The sequence below is a fragment of the Lepisosteus platostomus genome, chromosome 4, assembly GCF_059453375.1.
Source record: "Lepisosteus platostomus isolate fLepPlt1 chromosome 4, fLepPlt1.hap1, whole genome shotgun sequence".
NCBI classification, from domain to species: domain Eukaryota; kingdom Metazoa; phylum Chordata; class Actinopteri; order Semionotiformes; family Lepisosteidae; genus Lepisosteus; species Lepisosteus platostomus.
In genome coordinates, this window is record NC_142614.1 from 6,865,460 (window position 1) to 6,884,064 (window position 18,605).

General features: G+C 45.1%; 1 protein-coding gene across 2 annotated transcripts; it reads left to right on the plus strand.

Moving 5' to 3' along the window:
• Positions 1-1,664: 1,664 nt before the first annotated feature.
• On the plus strand, positions 1,665-7,509 carry LOC148672295 (uncharacterized). Of its 2 annotated transcripts, none has more exons than XM_088627922.1 (3): positions 1,665-2,079; positions 4,075-5,086; positions 5,883-7,509. In XM_088627922.1, the coding sequence occupies exons 2-3, from the start codon at positions 4,269-4,271 to the stop codon at positions 7,186-7,188; spliced, it is 2,124 nt and encodes a 707-aa protein (XP_088484048.1). In that variant the 5' UTR covers positions 1,665-2,079; positions 4,075-4,268; the 3' UTR covers positions 7,189-7,509. The 2 variants fall into 2 exon arrangements, with proteins under 2 accessions (XP_088484048.1, XP_088484049.1); XM_088627923.1 differs by having other exon boundaries at positions 1,665-2,070.
• The last annotated feature ends 11,096 nt before the right edge of the window (positions 7,510-18,605 follow it).

An 18,605-nucleotide genomic window follows, 5' to 3' on the forward strand; every position in this document is an offset into this window, starting at 1 on the left:
TCACCTGGGAAAGGCGACAACACACCTCCACTTTGCACTGGGCTAAATGGCTGTTGAAAAAGGATGGATGGACTCCTGTTTACCTTCACAATCCCTGTAGGTAAGACTTTCTGTCCATGGAAATTGAAAGAAACCTTGTGCTGCTCAGTTTTCACTCTATAACTCACAGGAGTCGAATACTGGGATACATGTTCATCATAATGACTACCTAACTAGTTAATTATTGCAGCACAAGAGAGAGCTCAGTGTAGAAGGATGTAATTGTGCAATACAGTTGTGTAACTCACCCTGGCGCCAAACTGAAGGAGAAGCAGACAGCTTGCTCTCTCCCACTTCCTGTCTGTCCCTTTGTTTTTCTACTAACAGTTGTACAGACCCCAGGGCACACAGGGAGCAGGAAGAACAGGGATGAGAATTCCTGGCCTGATCCATACCTTTTAAATCCAGAAGACAGAGGATTATAAAAGCCAGAGCGTCTAGGTTCAAAGGAAGCTTCTTTCTCATAGCCATGAGCCTTCTGAACACCTCCTCTTAATCCTCCTGCTCCCACTTGAAACCACTGCTTTTGCACTGAACACAGTCACGGAACAGGTGAAGGTTTATTAGCACTGAAAAGAGAAAGAGACACAACATTTCGGCCAGGTGTCCCCTTTTCTTTTCAGCATGGAATAAACCTCGATCTGTTCCTTTGCAGCCTATGCACCCTGACGCCTGCGTACTTACCTACTTGAACCTTTTCACAACGCAGTCTCTACTTAATTTTTGCATATTGCTGCTCTTTGAGTGCTGCTGAAGGTCACAGGTATCACGCAGTCATGTGTACTGCTGCTGTTGTTTTCTTTACTAATCCTATGTGCACTGTTACTTTCCACTATTCTGCTGGCACACGTGCTGTTGTTTTATGTTCTCACCTCCAGCAATGTGTGATGTCATCTGTTGTGCGAGGAGACACGCTAGTAAGCCTTCCACTGTTATCAGGCACATGTGACAATAAACTTGTCACTTGAAACCTGAACCTTCTCAGGAGTCTCAGCTCAGTGGTTTCGGCCCAGTTTAACTCCACTTAGTCAGCCTCAGCTCTAGTTGCGTTTCACATTCACAGGACCAGCACGCAAAGGGTGAACGTTATTGAGCATTTGTGTGCTGGGTATGGTTCTGTAGTTCTCTTTTTAAACCAGACACTGCCCAGGAAGCAGCCCTAGAGCAGACGTCTCAGCAGTAGAGAATCCACTTAGAAACTGCTGAAAACGTTATTTTTCATGCTTTTGAAATAACTCTATCACCGTGACAGGGAAATTGACGACTTTTCCTCAGAGATTTAGAATTAGACTCATTGATTTTTTTTTTAGTTACAACAAAAACCTGGGGGTGAGGCTGGAGGGTATTTCACCTATGATAAATGCTGACTTTAAAACCCTCACATCCTTAGGTGCGAGGAAAAAATACAGAATCCCCATGGAACTCAGGTCCATGACTCCAGACATAGCAGAGGCTTGAATCAACAACATCTGGACTGCAGGTTCCTTCCTGCATACAATTAAGGCACTATGTAAAAAAAAATCCTGATTCTCATTTTATAAAATGTACACATGTAAGAAAGGGTCAGACTTTGTGCAACCATATTGTTATTGATATAGGTCATAGTAACATTTTTAAAGTAATAATGATGATAATTAATGACGACAGATTAGGTTATTAATCAATGCATTGAAACTGGTGCTTTGGCTTGTCTCTGCGCAGTTACGGTAGGAACTAAAATCATAACTATGGCTTTTCAGCGGCGGGAAGCTCGGCGGACCGTCTTGTATTAATCGCTTCAGGAGGGCAAAACACTGCAGACGTCTCACACGGAACCAAATGCGAGGGGAGACGCTGTTCCTCGGGATGGATCGAAATTGCGGGATTTTTTTTAAGTTTATTTCAAAGCACACTTTAAAAGAGACCTCTAGCGGTAACCAGAGTGTGGCCGTTTCTGATCTGGTGTCGCAAGAAAAACATTCCCCATCTCCTCTCAGCCGAATAACGTTTTTCGCTAACGGAGGTGGTGGAGAAAGGACGTGCTGGTCGTAGGTAAGAAAGGTAACGTTTTGATTTAAACGCGCTTTTCCGTCATCATGCCCATGTCCTTGATCATGCATCAAACATGTCGTGGCGTCATGTTTGTGTGATGTATACGGAGTGATTAACGGAGTCTTGAAATCGCCTTCGACGAGTATCTGCTTTCAACGCCACATCATCATGCACAACGACGAGAAAAATAGGGAACCGAAGGAATAATGGATGTGCTGTTAATTAAAGTTGGCACAGAATGAGAATGATGTGCTAAAGCCGAATGTGTTGTAATTACCGTACATGGTAGCCGGTGCGAGTACGGAGCTGGTTTAAGGTGCTTTCTGCTTTCTAAGTTAATTAATGCTGACGGTTGTATGTAACAGTGACTTATTGCAAACAAGAATGTAATTTGCAACTCCTATTAGTTTGCATGTGTGCATGCTTTAAAATTTTAAGCCCTCCGTTTTTGGAGGAGAACCTGAGAGTGTCCCTTTTTTATGAATTCTTTTTCACGCACTACAGGATGACACACCATTGTGTTTGTTTAATATTTCCTTCTTCAAGTCAGTGACCTCTTTCCCATTCCAATAAAAGAATCGCTGTAAAAATGTATTCCTGTTGTCTGTGATCTTGTGCTTGCTTATATCATTTCTGGCTCCCAGAGTTTCATTTTTTTTTGGACTCTCTTGCTCACCTGCCTTGACTCATCCTCACAGTCTCTGTCTTTTTCTTCTTATCCTCATATTCCTTGACTACCTGAAGAGGCTCAACAGACAAAACATATTTTTTAAAATCTTTATTCAAAACCTTACAGCCATCCATTTTCTAACCTCTTCGTCCGGTTCAGGGTAAACAGGGAGCTGGATCCGATATCATCATTGGACACACACACACACACACTTTTCCCAGAAGCCAGTGAACCTACTAGTATGCTTCTGGACTGTGGGAGGAAACCCACATGGACATGGGGGGAACGTGCAAACTCCACACACACAGGTTCCACACCAGGAATTGAACCCAGAGTCCCCAGGCTGCCATGCCATGCTGCCCTCAAAGCCTTCCTCTAAAAAAACAAATGCTGTAGAGAAATAAAAACTGGAAAAGGCCGTGATAATCTAGCGCACAGAAACTGTGACGATAAAGGGGTCAGCCCTGCGGCAACCGAAATGAAATTGCCAAACGCAAGGATGAATCACAAGGTAACTGCTAAACGGGTGGGTCAGAGGGAGCCGCTGGCGGGTGGGGACATGTGGCATACTTGTAGTCCGGCTGTTTCTGGGTAGCCACTGGCCCCATCACAAGGGGGCGCTGGAGAGGGGAAGAAGCAGCACCAATGCAGACAGCTGAGGGGACAACTGAGCCACTGGCAGAAGAGGAGCAGGAGACGGGGGGGGGGGGCAGAGGTGGAGAGAGATGGGATACGAGGGTGGGGGGGCATTTGTTTGTTTTGCTGGCTGCCAGGAAAATCCAGAACTGCAGGCAAAGAGGAGGCAGCAGGAGTAGGAGAAGATCCAGAAATCCTTTCGTGTGCTTTTCATGGAAGCTGCTCCGTAAATTTCATTTGCTTCAAAGGTGTACATTATGTTTATCAGATCAATCTGTTTTCTTATTGACACGTTTAGCAAGTTTAAGAACATCGGTATTTAACTGGCACTGCAATATACACTGTGATGATTTTTAAAATTCTGTGGAATGTTCACAGCTCCTAATGTAATTACAGAAAGACGGTATTATATTAGTGGTTAGGGCAATAACTGTCTCTTTGCAATAAGGTCAGAACCCACGGAAGAAAGATCATTTGGATGTCAATACAAAGTCATGAGGGAACACAACATACAAAACATTTGCCTGTTAGGAGTTGATTTCCATGATGTCCTGTAAGAGAACTGACCAGCGAGCTACAGTGACAGACCATCCTGCAGCGCTTCCTCCCGAGCTCAGAGAAGAGGCAGGCAAAGTAGCCTGCAGTTGTGTTCTGTTGTTGGGAAGGGGCTGAGCCTGCCTTGGTGTCTGTCTTTTCAGAATCCCTAGACAGACGAGGGGCACGGAGAGAACGGAAAGCGAAACAGCTTCAGGAGCAAGATGACCAGGAAGGCCGAGCTCCAGTCGTACTGCTGCTCACCCCTGGACAGCTGCTGATTTCATTCTGGGAGCATTTGTTGTCTCAAAAATCAGCTGTTCTTCTGCCTGAAAAAGACAGATAAAGACGTAACGAGATGGGGCCTGATGTTGGGACGGATCTCGTTGAGTTTTTTGCCTCGCTGTTAGATCTGCACAGGCAGCAGCTTCGAGCCCTCACCAGGCAGGGAGACATCCAGGCAGCAGTGCTGGCCAAGCTGCTGAACTACAGGAAAGCCAGCCCCTCCCAGACCTGGGGAGAGCTGCGAATGCCGCAGATGGCTCCGGGCGCCGACCCGGAGTCCTACATCACGGTCTTCGAGCACACCGCCACCAGCAGCCGGCTGCCCAGGGAGCAGTGGGCTGGGCGGCTCAGGGGCCTGTTGAGCGAAGAGGCTCGTGCGGCCTGCCCAGCCCCCAGCTCCCGGGAGGAGCCGGCGGACTACGAGGCGCTGAAGGCCAGGGTCTTGAACCTGTCCGCGGCCGAGGAAGACGGCCATCGCCTCCAGTTCCGCTCGCTCCGCTGTCCCCCCGGCGGGAGCCCCCGGGCCGTGGCCAAGCAGCTGTACGAGGCCGCGGAGCGCTGGCTAAAGCCCGAGAGGAGGTCCAGCACGCAGGTGCTCCACCGGATCGTCATTGAGCAGTTTGTGTCCGTCCTCCCTGACGACACCGCCGCCTGGGTCCGGAGACACTGTCCTACTAACCTCGACGGGGCGATCCGGCTCGCCGAAGACCACCTCGCTGTCCCCGGACCCGCTGCCGGGCGGAAAGGACCGGACCCCCTCCCAAGCCAAACCAGCGGCTCAGGTCAAGGCCCAGCAGCTGCCGGTCTCTCCGGTTCCCAGCAAACCCCAGGAGACGCAACACAGGACAGGAGTTCACATTTCCTAACCCAGGAGCACCCCTCTCCTCCACAGTACGTATCAGCTAGAGTGCGTAGTGTCAAACTGACCTAAATACACACTAATCCATATTGTCAGAATGAATACCCTACAGATAAAGTGGGCCATGTGACTACTCTTGATTAGCCGGTGGCATAAACAGGATTTCTGTTTTCAGTCCGGACTTGTACAGTATAGCGACCAGGGGGAGGGTTATAATCTCATGGCAGTGTCCTCAGAGTAACATCCCTCAGGAAAAAGATATGGTTCAGCACAGGCAAGCTAGCAATGAGCAATAAGGAAAAGCAGTTTGAATGCCATCAGAAAAGAAGTTATGAATTCAGCAGATTTAACACAAAGCAATAGAACTACAAAGGGCACACAATAAATTGAAGCAGAAGCCAATCTCATTTTGTAATTGCTAGATTTTAATAGGTTTGTGATACCTGTCAACATAACACATTTTAAATGAGAAATGTGGAGAGGGAAATGTTCAAAAGGAAAAGTAGAATATAAGCACTTCTTTCCTAGTATCCTGCAGTGGTTAGTTTTCATATTTTATCATGTCTCATGTAGATTTCCATTCAGCAGACCTGTGAGTGATGGTTTACACTTAAAAAGAACGTAAAGTGTTTTATGTCAAGGCCATTTGTGAAAAAAGAAGCTTAGGAAAATGATCTATTCAGTTGATTTCTTAAAAGTTCTGGGCAAACCTGCCCTACCCAGGTCTTTATACAGTAAATCCAGGCACTGTTTCAAAGTACAAAACTTAAAATGTTGCATCTTAAAGCTGGATTCAGACAGAAGATGGGTATTGCTTGTCTTTTTTAGGAAAGTACACCTTCACAGAGGTTCTGACTATAATGGAAGTCAAGGCTCCAAGACCAAGTCCTTCCCCGTCAAGCGTGAAGATGTTTCTCTGGATTGTGAAAACGTTAAACTGGAGGTCTATGAGTTACCATCTGTTTCCTTTGAAGTGGAGCTGCCCGCTGTCAGTTCTGTTAACACCACACAACCGGTGCATGCTCAACATTCTGCCGGCTGTCACCGCAGGCTCTCGAAAATGCATTGTCAGCCTGGTGAACGGGTTTGTCTTTTTGTTCAACGTGAGCCGCCCGGATCGCAAACTGTCCACCGCAGCCAAGAAGCAATTCAACTAGAGCATGTCCACAACGTACAGAAGCCGCCGGAGTTACAGTCGTCAGTGGACAGCAGAGAAAATGGAGATAATCCCCATCCTGACCGCGCTAATCCTGAGGCACCTGAAGGGAGGACTGCAGAAATAAGCCCTATTTTGAGGGTAAGTGAGAACACTGCACCTCATGAGAAGGCCGATGAAGACCTACCCGTTAGCGTTGAAGAGCCAGAGGAGCAGTCGTCACACCCTCAGGATCAGGAGGAACAGGTCTTGGCTGATGAGGAAATGACCTGTTTGCCAGACCCATCTCCGCACTCTTTACCTCCTGCCTGTACCTCTGAGACAGAAGCAGGCCCTAGTTTAGGTGGTCCCAGCAGCCCCGATCCCAAAAGGAAAGAGACCGAGCACAGTGGGAGAAGTGGGAGAAAATTCCGCACCCAGCACGTGAAGATTCCCATGGCCGACAAGCTGCATCAGTGCTCCTACTGCAGGCGGACGTTCGTGACCCACCCGGACCTTCTGCTCCACCAGAAGTCTCACAGTGGGAAGAAGCCATATGTGTGCCCCAAGTGTAGCAGAAAATTCAGTAAGCCGCACCATCTCAAGAGACACCTGCGGATCCACAGTGGGGAAAAGCCCTACCGCTGCGGGGACTGTGGGAAAAGTTTCAGAGAGCTGGACACCCTGAAAAGGCACCAGCACATTCACACCGGAGCCAAGCTGTGGCAGTGCGAGGACTGCAAGAAGTGCTTCAGCCAGATTTGGAGCCTGAAAGAGCACTTGAAAATTCACACGGGCGAGAAACCATTTAGGTGCACAGAATGTGGGAAGAGGTTCCGGCACAAAAGTGCCCTGATAAAGCATCATCGAACCCACACAGGGGAGAGACCATATGTGTGTGGGACGTGCAGGAAGGGTTTCGGTCAATTGGATACTCTCAAAAGGCACCAGGTTGTCCACATGAAACAGAAGCCAAATGAGACAAGAGCTAGAAAATAATCCAAATTTCCCTCTTCTGGGATATGATCTCTATTACAAATTAGCTGCCAAATTACCTACAGAATATCATACACACATTTGGAAAGTATACCAGAACTGGAATATCCTTACACTGGTGGACAATGGTGTTATTCATCACATGCACTGGATCTACTGTAATCTGGTGGTCTCATTTCACAATGTGGACTTGTGGTGTACTTTACACGTGGAGGGTTATTTTTGTTAGCAGACGCCCAACGTGACGTGTTAGATGGGGATTGTGTTCAGTGACCGTTTTAGTGTTTGGTTTCCTTCTAAATAAAATTGATGTTATTGTCAGTATTTGGGGATCTTGCAACGTGTATTGTTTGTATCCAGCGGATGTGTAATACTTCCATGGAAGATCAAGAAAAAGAGAATGAAATGTTTTGTGAAGCCCAACTCTGATTTACTGACTTTTTGGGTTGGAATGGGCCATCGCTGATTATTTTGGTTACCTCCTCTGCTGCTGATTGCATCTCCATTTGTCTCACTTCTAAAAACATCAGCAGTGTAGGTAGAGGGGTTGGTATGTGGCTTCCTCAGAACAAGTATCACTAAAATTGACATGTTCTGTGAACATGTCCAGCTCTTTCTGTCCAGGGCTGTAAAACACTGCCTAAAGCAAAACAAACAGTTGTGAGAACAAGTTTGTGAACCCTTTGGAATTATCTGGATTTCTGCACGAATGGCTCCAAAAATGTGATCTGATCTTTATCTAAGTCATAATAATAAATAAAGACGGTCTTATTTAACAAACAACCCACACAACATTTTACATTGTCATCTCTTTATTGAATAAATGGTTTAAACAATCAAGGTAATTTCTGGAAAAAGTATGTGAACCTCTAGGATAATGACATCTTGAAAAGAGGGTGATTGCAGTCAGGTATTCCAATCAATGAGTCAGGTGTCCTAATCAATTCAGGTGTGGGTTCGACCTGCCCTGCCGTATAAAACAATCACCCAGTTTTGGTTACCTGCTCTTCACAACAGAATTCTGTTGAAGTGCAAAATGGCCTGATCAAGATTTCAGAGGACCTCAGAAGAAGAGGTGTTGAAGCTCATAAGACTGGAAAGGGTTACAAAAGGATTTCTAAAGACTTTGGCCTTCACCAGTCCACGGTCAGGCAGAGAGTTTACGAGTGGAAGAAATTCAGCACCGTTGCTCCTATCCCTAGGAGTAGGCATCTACAAAGATCAGCGCAAGGACACGCCGTACAGTCCTCAAACAGGTGACAAAGAACCCTAGGGTGACAACTAAGGGTCTGCAGGCATCTCTTGCACTTGATAACATCTGTGTTCAGCAAGAGCGGTGTTCATGAAAGGTTACCACGGAGGAAACCACTGCTCTCCTGCGTGTATCAAGTTTACTAAAGACTACCTTGATGTTCGACAGTACCACTGGAACAATGTTCTGTGGACAGATGAGACAAAAGTTGAACTTTTTGGTAAATGTACACAGCGTTATGTTTGGAGAAACAAAACACCACATACCAACACCAAACCCTCATCCTAACTGTGAAGCGTGATGGAGGGTGTATAATGGTGTGGGGCTGCTTTGCTGCCTCAGGGCCTGGACAGCTTGCAATCATTGAGAGACCAATGAATTCCATGTTGTATCAGGAACTTCTACAGCAGAATGTCAGGGCATCTGTCTGCGATCTAAAATTCAAAAGCCGTTGGGTCATGCAACATGACAATGATCCAAAACACAGGAGTAGAGTAGAGTGGCTCAAACAGAAGAAATGCCGTATTTTAGAATGGCCAAGTCAGTCCTGACTTCAATCCCATTGAAATGCTGTGGCATGATCTAAAGCAGGCCATTCAAGCAAGACATGCCAAAAAAATACTGAAATATATGTAGTGTGCTCTCTGAAGCCACCAGTTCTGTAGGGTTTGGGCATTTACGGGGACAATTCTTAATTGTCCGTAAATCACAAAATGATTCTTTTGATGGCTTTAGAATCCAACCATGCGATATAACTCAAACAACGCACACACACACACAGGTACTAATACACGAGGATACATTTATTGATACATAGAATATGCATGTAAACCTAACAGATCTTATCGAGAGGGTTATCAGAGTACAAAAGGTATATATTCAGTCAGTTACAAAGAGTTACATATATCAAGAGGACATACGTTCAGTATATCATTCATTTAGACCGTTTCGTAAATGCACTTGGTTATAACTTCTACATTGGATACTCAAAACAAGTACATAACTCTTAGGAATTAAATTGATATCAACTGGTTGGGATAACAATTGAATTCTCGAGCTGTAATGCATTGAAGTTGAATACTCATCCAATCTCTGGGGATTCAGATCTCCTGCGGGCTCAAAGAAAGTTGCAGGCTGTTGCTGTCCAATCCGCGCTCTCTGGCTCTGTGCCAGGCTGTGCTGTGCGGCTTGCGACGGTGTGCTGCTGATGTTCACTGACCGGCTAGTTAGTGTTGGCTTTAACTAGCACAGTTTGTGCACAGGAGAAAAGATGACTGTGGGTCCCAGCAGGTCAGGAAGAGGACCGGTTCGTTCCTGGTGAAGCGCTAGTTGTGAATAGTGATTCAACTGTCCACAGTTCCGACCTGTTTACGAGGCCTGATGCTAACCTCGGGTGAATCCTCTGGTTACTCTCTGGCAACCTCCGCTCTCGACTCTTAGAACAGAGGAAAGTTCTGGCACTCGGACACACTGGCCGTTCCGTGGTTGTCCGGGCTGAGTCTCAGGATGGTCAGGAGGCGCGTTGCGAGAATGTCCTGCCCTTGGGAGCCTTCTGCTCCTGGGCCATCCTGCCCTGGAATTCTCCTTTGAGATTCTCCCTTTCAGAAAAATCCACTACAGGCTCTCTGTGTTGCCTGTTTTAACCTGGAGGAACTTCAGCTCGTTCATTGTCTGAAAGTTCCATGGGCATCAGAGTCCCACGTGGGTTACTCGGCCCTACCAGTCCCTGATTGGTTGATCAAGGTGAGATATGAGTCACTTACTCCTGACACCTAGGAATGCAGTCCAGATGTCCATCTGGCACTCCCTAGACAGATAGGCACCAATGGATGACCATTGATCATGATAGCCAGGCTTAGCTAAGTGCATCCCCCTTTGGGAGCTGTCCCTTATCAAAAGAAAACATCTTTAAATCAGCCTGCATGAATAGTTTCTCTGTGGCTGCACCACAGAGATGAAGAGAGAGATGGGGCCTCATTTGGGAAAGCACAGCAACACTTAATTCTGTCTTATTAACAAGCATTGCCGCTACATATCACCCTGCAACTCACAACTGGCAACCCACTGAAGCTAAGCAGGTGTGAGCCTGGTCAGTACCTGGATGGGAGACCTCCTGGGAAAAACTAAGGTTGCTGCTGGAAGAGGTGTTAGTGGGGCCAGCGGGGGGGGCTCACCCTGCGGTCCATGTGGGTCCTAATGCCCCAGTATAGTGATGGGGACACTATACTGTAAACAGGCGCCGTCCTTCGGATGAGATGTAAAACCGAGGTCCTGACTCTCTGTGGTCATTAAAAATCCCAGGGCGCTTCTCGAAAAGAGTAGGGGTGTAACCCCGGTGTCCTGGCCAAATTTCCAATTGGCCCTTACTAATCATGGCCTCCTAATAATCCCCCTCTATGAATTGGCTACATTACTCTGCTCTCCTCCCCACTGATAGCTGATGTGTGGTGAGTGTTCTGGCGCACTATGGCTGCCGTCGCATCATCCAGGTGGATGCTGCACATTGGTGGTGGTGGAGGGGAGTCCCCATTACCTGTAAAGCGCTTTGAGTGGAGTGTCCAGAAAAGCGCTATATAAGTGTAAGCAATTATTATTATTATTATTATTATTATTACATATATAATGAACTGAACTGAAATATACAACGAACTGAAACAGTGTTGTATAGAGGAATGGGCCAAGATACCTCCTAACCGCTTCACCGGTCTCATCAGCAGCTACAGAAAGCTTGAACTTGAACTTGAACTTTATTGCCATATGTAACCGGTACGGGTACAATTTGAATTCTTATTTACAGAAAGTCTCTCGATTGTAAAACAAGTGTAAAAAACAAAACAAAGTGCAAACAGTGCATCAAGACAATATACAAACAATAGACAATGTGCAAGTAAACATGTAGACAGTTTGAATGTAAACAATACAGACGTGTAAACAATGACTGGAGATGTGCAATAGATAAGAAATCATAAAGAGGTAGAGAGGTAGACCTTTTGGTTGAGGTTATTGTTAAGAAAGGAGCTAGTTACTAAATATAAGGGCTCACATACTTTTTCCATCAATGACCTTGATTGTTTTAACCATTTGTTCAAAAAAAATATGGCAATGTAAAATGTTGTGTGGGTTGTTTGTTAGATGACTGTCTGTATTTATTATTTTGACTTAGATGAAGATCAGATCACATTTATGGAGCCATTCATGCAGAAATCCATATAATTCCTAAGGGTTCATTAATGTTTTCTCACAACTGTGGTTTATTTGTGTCCACTCTCTGGTTCTGAGTGTCGGGACACAGCTTATACTGTGCCTGTAAGGTTGGTCCACAGTTCAGTAACCAGGGAAGGGACCCTATGTGGTCACAAAGACCCAAGACAGGGAATGAGGGAAACCCAAGGCCAGGGTCCAAAGCCAGAAGGAGAAGTCTAGAATCAAGGTCCAGGAACACGATCCAAAAGTCCAAGTCAAGAAACAGGCCCAAAATCCCCAAAACGGTTTAGGAGTCCCGGAAGAAAACAAAAGGCAAGGGGCTCAGACCATCAAACTGAACAAAACAAACCAGGAAGCAACAAGCAGACAAAACGCAGGAACGAAGATGAGGCAAACGATGAGCAGAGAAGTAAACAGGAGCAGGAAACAAATGCAGGAACCAGGGAAGAATGTACCAAAGGCTAGATCTAGAGCGCAGAGGAATGGCAACAATACTGAGCACTGCTCGAACAATGAGCAGGGTTTAAGTAGGCTGGAGGAGGGGAGGCATGGTGAGCTGGGGACACTAGGTGAGCATGGATTGGTTAATGACGTCAGCTTGGTCTGCACCTCTGCTGCGCAGTTAGAGCAGGCACTAGAGGTTGGGGTGCCCTCTGGTGGCGGGGTAGTGAAACGGTAACAGTACCTGAAAAGCAGCATTCAGGGACAAGAGAGGAACCCAAGTCCAGGCAGATGATCCGGCAGGTATGTGGGCAAACAGGCAGACAGGCTGTCATGGCAACTAGCAAGCAGTAAAACACAATCTGAAGTGTTGTCAAAAACAAAGCAAAGCTCATAACCGTAGAGCTTTGAGCAAAGCTCAAACTACAAGCGAGCTGCCTGCTGAAAAGCAAAGCGAGTCAAAATCCAAGTAGTAGCAATGCAGGGACTGCTGAGGCCTAGGGCTCAAAACTGTAAGACAGCACTGGCATCGTCCCAAGCCTGAACTTAAATGACCTTTTCCCATGAGACAGGTGTGGTGGGTAGTTGCACACGGGTGGAACGGACCTCCTGCCTGAGCGCGTAGTCATGGCAACTGGCTAACTGACAGGTCTAGGTAGGTCTCTGCTAGTTGTTGTGGCAAGTCTATACTCTACATTGTTCGCTTTCTTTCAGTCTTGTCCCCAGCTTATCTCCATATGTGACTCTAAGAACTTGCTAGCGATTTAGCCTTAGCAGTGACAAACCATGTTAAGTAGACCCATTATTTGACTTGGTGCTTTCTGCAGTTTTTCTAGTTATTCTAGTTATACCCCTTTTGTGGCATAATTATAATAACAAATATTGTTTCTGTCAGAGGATTAATTAACATACAGGTCAGCATGTAGGGGTAGGGTCCTGGGTTCAATTCCAGACCTGGGATTCTGTCTGAGTGGAATTTCTCTCTTTTCCCTGTGCTTGTATATTCTGATTTGCCTAACAATAAAAATCGCCCCCTAACCCGAGCCTTAACTGCAACCCTAACTCTAGGGTTATTCAAAGACAGTAGCTTGTGCTATTAATAATTCTCTATACAGTATGTAAATTTTGAATGAGCTGAATTTTTACAGCTCAGAGACCAAACTAACACCTACGTTTTTTTATTACACCTGTTCAATCTAACACCTGTTATTTGAATATACTGTACCTGCCACACCTAAGACCTGTTTTATATTCTCGTGGTAGGTAATGTTCTTTAAAGAGTTGTAACCAGAAGTCACGTTACTGTGAGATGATCCCAGTATTGACAGTCCTGTTTCAGAACAAATAAACAAGGTTATCTCCTTATTGCTCCTCATTTTTAATTGATTCTTATTCTCTTAGTTATGCCTGTATCTTCTGCCAGTTCTGTGACTAAAACAGATCAAGTAAATATCTTAAGAGGCTTGTAGTTCCTCTCCCACAGACATGTGTTGGTGTTAGTGACTAGTGACTTAACCACTGATAATCTATAACGTCTAACACTGACAAGTTTGTGCTCTGAGAAGAATAGGCTGTGTGTTATCTACTGTACTCCTCTAAACTTTCTATATAACCCAAACGTCTCACGAGGGTGACTTCTAAATTGGAACCGTCTCAAGAAAAGAGCTCAGGCTGTCCTGGAACCACATCAGATGTCTAATCCTTGTAGTATCCATAGTATCTGTGTACACACACAAATCTGTCTACACAGAATGATTCTTCTTCCAGGTGCTCTCTCCAACTACAGATTCTAAAAAGAGAAGAATTACCAGACGCCCTTCACCGCGGAGTCTCTATATGTAAGCATTTCTCCTCTTCAAGAGCTTCACTTTTATGCCGTTCTGTTAGATCCAGAGCGCCGGTGTTTAAGCGTGTTTCCCACGCAAGTTGTCTGCTTTTCGCAGCTCCACATGTGGAAATCGCTGTTCAGTTTTAGACGGGGTTTCGACGCCCTCTGTTGGCTACACACAGAACTACAGCTCACTCCCGCTGCCGTCTCGTCAGTGTTCAAAAGCGTCGACTTGCACTTCAATTGATGCCGCCGTGCTGGCTGTGGTTTTCAAATGTGTCTGTTTATCCAGGATATTCCTCAGTGTTATGAATATTATAGAACTTAGAATTTTGGTGTTCTTGTTTACCTTTCTACAGATAAGCTCAACTGGAATGTCGTCATTGCATTTTTTTTTATTCTCTACTTCAGTGTACTGTGTGCAAATTATGAATGTCTGTTTTTTCAAGAGCAGTTATAAGGCCACATACCCGACTTCCTCAGCACCGACCAGGTCATCTTAACACAAAAGTTTCCCTTGACTATTCTGATACCCTGGCTTCCTCAGTTCCATAAGTTAGTAAAATTATTTACATTTTTTTAAGGAACTTAAAGCTACACTTAACAATGTAATGGAAGCACCCAATTGATAAATGCCACAAGATGAAAGGCAAAATAACACCAAAGTGAAATATAAAAGTTTCAGATCTACTGCCTCGTTCTCAGTTGTCAATACAACCAGGTAATATGAAACAGACCATTTCAGTATGATTTGTACAGATGCCCCTTTATTTATTGCTCTAAACATTTCAGTACAAAGCAAAACCCCTCAACATCCTCTCTTTTCTCTCTCTTTTCTCTCCTCCCGTCTAGAAGAATTAGAGATGTGGAAATCTCCTCTTCTGGGCTTTGTACTTTATGTGTCTTTTCCTATTTTCTTCTGTGCATTTGTGCTGTGAAATGACATTGAAAAACAGTGAAAAGGCTGCAGAAGATCCTGGTAACTGGGGAGACTAGTTAGAAAGGGTATGCCAGAAGAGAAAGGGAATAAGTGCCAATATAAACATCCAAAGGTAAAAATGAACTTCCTCCTCCTGATATGTATTAAGTGTCAGTATTGCAAGTGTCAACAGAAGTAATCAATTCCATCATACCCAGTCAACTGGTGACAAAGCTCAGGGGATTAGGTCTGTAAAACTCTGTCTGCAACTGGCTGCTGGACGTTCTTATCGAGAGACCACAGGTGGTGCAGATAGGCAATAAAACATCAACACCACTCACCCAGAGCACTGGAACCCCACAAGGCTGCTGTTTGAGTCCAAGGTTGTACTCCCTGTTCACTCACGACTGCACAGCAAGACACAGCAACAACCGCATCATTAAGGTTGCAGATGACACCACTATAATAGGACTGGTCAGTGATGATGACGAGTCAACTTACAGGGATGAAGTCGTATAGCTGCTTAGGTGGTGTCATAGCAATAACTGGACTTGAACGTAAAGAAAACGAAAGAGCTAATAGTGGACTTTTGGAGACACAGGCCACACACTCACAAACCACTCAGTATTGATGGAACGGAAGTGGAAACAGTCATCAGCTTTAGGTTTTTGGGAATTCACATCTCTAACGATCTAACCTGGACTGTGAACACTGAATCTATCATGAAGAAGGCTCAGCAGCGCCTTTATTTCTTGAGGTGCCTCAAGCGATGGGGGATGCCAATACATGTGTTGGTGAACTTCTACCGCTGCACCATCGAGAGCGTCCTCACCAACGGGATGGCAACACCTCTTGGCGAGAAAGAAAGACACTGCAGAGAATGGGCAATATGGCCCAGAAGATCATTGGCTGCGGTCTCACCGAGATTAAACAGCTCTATGAGGACCGCTGCCATGGTAGAATTCTGGCCATCATAGAGGACAGTCACCACCCCGGGCACACCTACACCATCACCATCTACCTCATTATAATTTCTTATCTATTGCACATCTCCAGTCATTGTTTACATTCAAACTGTCTACATATTTACTTGTACATTGTATACTGTTTATATAATATCTTGATGCACTGTTTGCACTTTGTTTTGTTTCTTACACTTGTTTTACAATCGAGAGACTTTCTGTAAATAAGAATTCCATTGTGCCAGTACTGGTTACATATGGAAATAAAGTTCAAGTTCAAGTTCAAGCTTTCTGTAGCTGCTGATGAGACCTGTGAAGCGGTTAGGAGGTATTTTGGCCCATTCCTCTATACAACACTGTTTCAGTTCGTTGTATATTTCAGTTCAGTTCATTATATATGTAGCGGCAATGCTTGTTAATAAGACAGAATTAAGTGTTGCTGTGCTTTCCCAAATGAGGCCCCATCTCTCTCTTCAAGTTCAAGTTCAAGTTCAAATACCAGCTCCCCAGTATTACTGTATTTTCCATGTCCTGTAACAATCATGTGACTTTCTGTAAGAAGTTTAATCGTTAGGGAGTAAACTGGCATTGCGGTGGCTCGGTTGCTAAGGATCTGCCCCTGTAGCTAGAAGGTTGCCAGTTCAAATCCTGCCTGCCAGGAGCAACACATGCTGCTAGGTTTGGGGAATTGGGGTGGCTCACGATCTGCGCCTGTGGCTGGAAGGTTGCCAGTTTGTATCCCGCAGCCGGCAGAGGAATCCTACTCTGTTGGGCCCCTGAGCAAGGCCCTTAACCCCAACTGCTCCAGCAGTGCTGTACAATGGCTGACCCTGCGGTCTGACCCCCAGCTTCCCTCCCTGTCTCATGGAAAGAGCAAGCTGGGGTCTGTGAAAAGATTAATTCCTAATGCAAGAAATTGTAGAGGGCTATACAACTGTATAGGGATAAAGTAAAAAAGTATCCAAAGTGTCAGGGATCTGGCAGGTAGTTCTTTGAGGATCCTGTGCGTAGCCGTGAATTCTGGGGGATGCAGAGGCAAACAATCCAAAATCATCATCCAGAAGCAAGGTGGATAGGAGAAGCTGGAGATCAGTTAATCAGAAAGAGCCGAGACAATCCGAAAGGCAGAAACTGAGAGACGAGATCAAAAGTCCAAAAACCGGGAAATCCAACAAGAAAATAACGCTTTTCAATAGTGTGCATGGTTTGGTGCTTTAAATACTTTAAATAGTGAGGGGAGAGGGCCGTGTTTGGATAACTGTTCAGGAGGGAGAGTCTGTGGAAATGTGCTGGGCTCAGTCAGGAATGGGATTGTGAAACAGTGGGTTTGGGAATGTAATGGAGTCTGCGAGGGCGTGTGCAGGACATGACACAAAGGGAAGCTATTACTCAGAATTAATTTCCAGTAACAATACTTATTATTTATTCAAGTTGTCCAAAAGCAGGAGATGCAAGGAAAACATTCACCATAATGCTCTCTTGCCTTGTGCTTACGCAATTAAACTTTTTTTACAGTAAACCAACAATTTGTATGTTTACCTTATGATATCTGGCAACATCTCTGACATTCAATGTCATGACTCATTCATTCTGCAGTAATTGCTGGGCTGGTGACTATGCTTACAAAGAGTACAAGGGTAACAGCTATGATTTCAGCGAAGAAAGTGCAGACTTCAAGCTTTCTTTGTTACACATTCCAATGACTAGATAACATCGTGCTGTGTAGATAAAGACTTCTATACAGCTTAATCCACGTTTTGCCGGACAAGACACCTGCTCTCACCTGGGTGACTTGGCCCTGTGTGTCCCATTGTTTTGCAGCAGAAAACCTAATAATTTATTATGAACAGCTTAAAACATAGGACTCTGCAACTTGATAACAGGAAAAATTATATCAATTCTGTGGAACGGATTGTGATCACAAAGAATAGAGGGAAAGTGTTAATACAATCCAGAGTGGAAAAGAATTGTTTCATACAAACTGTTAAGTATGGGTAGCCTCAAATGTGCCCGGAAGCTTGATAAATATTTGCTAAATAGAGTTCAGGTGGGCACTAGCTCCGCTACAGAGCCTTCTTCAGGTGTGAGAAAGACAGGACAGTCAGCAAAGATAATGTAGCAGAAGAACAATAATAATAATAATGGATAAGCTTTATTTTATATAACACCTTTAAAGGTGGCTTCTCAAAGCGCTTTACAGAATGACAACAACAATAAATAAGAAGAATACACAAGATAAAACACAATTAGAATACACAGAGGAGACCGTGGATGGTGGTACTAGGAAAAGCAGAGGGGTGAAGAATGGAACCAGTTCAGTGAAGGCTCTTCTAAAGAAGGTTTGGAGTCTGGATTTGAAGGAGTTTAGAGCAGGTGACTCTCTGATATCCTTGGGCAGAGAGTTCCAAAGCTTGGGGTTATAACAGCAGAAGGCCCTGTCACCCATACAATGTAGACGGGCTTGGGGGACAGATAGGAGACCAGAATTAGAAGAGCGAAGGTTGCGAGGTGGGGAGTAGGGCGATAATAGTTCAGACAGGTACTGAGGTGCCAAGCCATGCAGAGCCTTGTAGGTGAGCACGAGGATTTTAAAGTCCACAAGGAATTTGACAGGAAGCCAGTGCAAGGACTCCAGGATAGGAGTAATGTGATCACTTGCACTAGACCTGGTCAGGATTCTGGCTGCTGAATTTTGGACATACTGGAGTTTGTTCAGTGTGGATTTAGATATCCCAGCGAGTAGAGCATTACAGTAGTCAATTCGAGAGAACACAAATGTGTTGATCAGCTTTTCAGCCACAGTTAGTGATAGCA

Excerpts from the sequence above, each read along its gene's own strand:
- LOC148672295 (XM_088627922.1), top strand. The coding sequence starts at position 4,269 with ATGGGGCCTGATGTTGGGACGGATCTCGTTGAGTTTTTTGCCTCGCTG. Across the intron at positions 5,087-5,882 it reads GAGCACCCCTCTCCTCCACA|GAAAGTACACCTTCACAGAG; the intron begins GTACGTATCAGC and ends TGTCTTTTTTAG.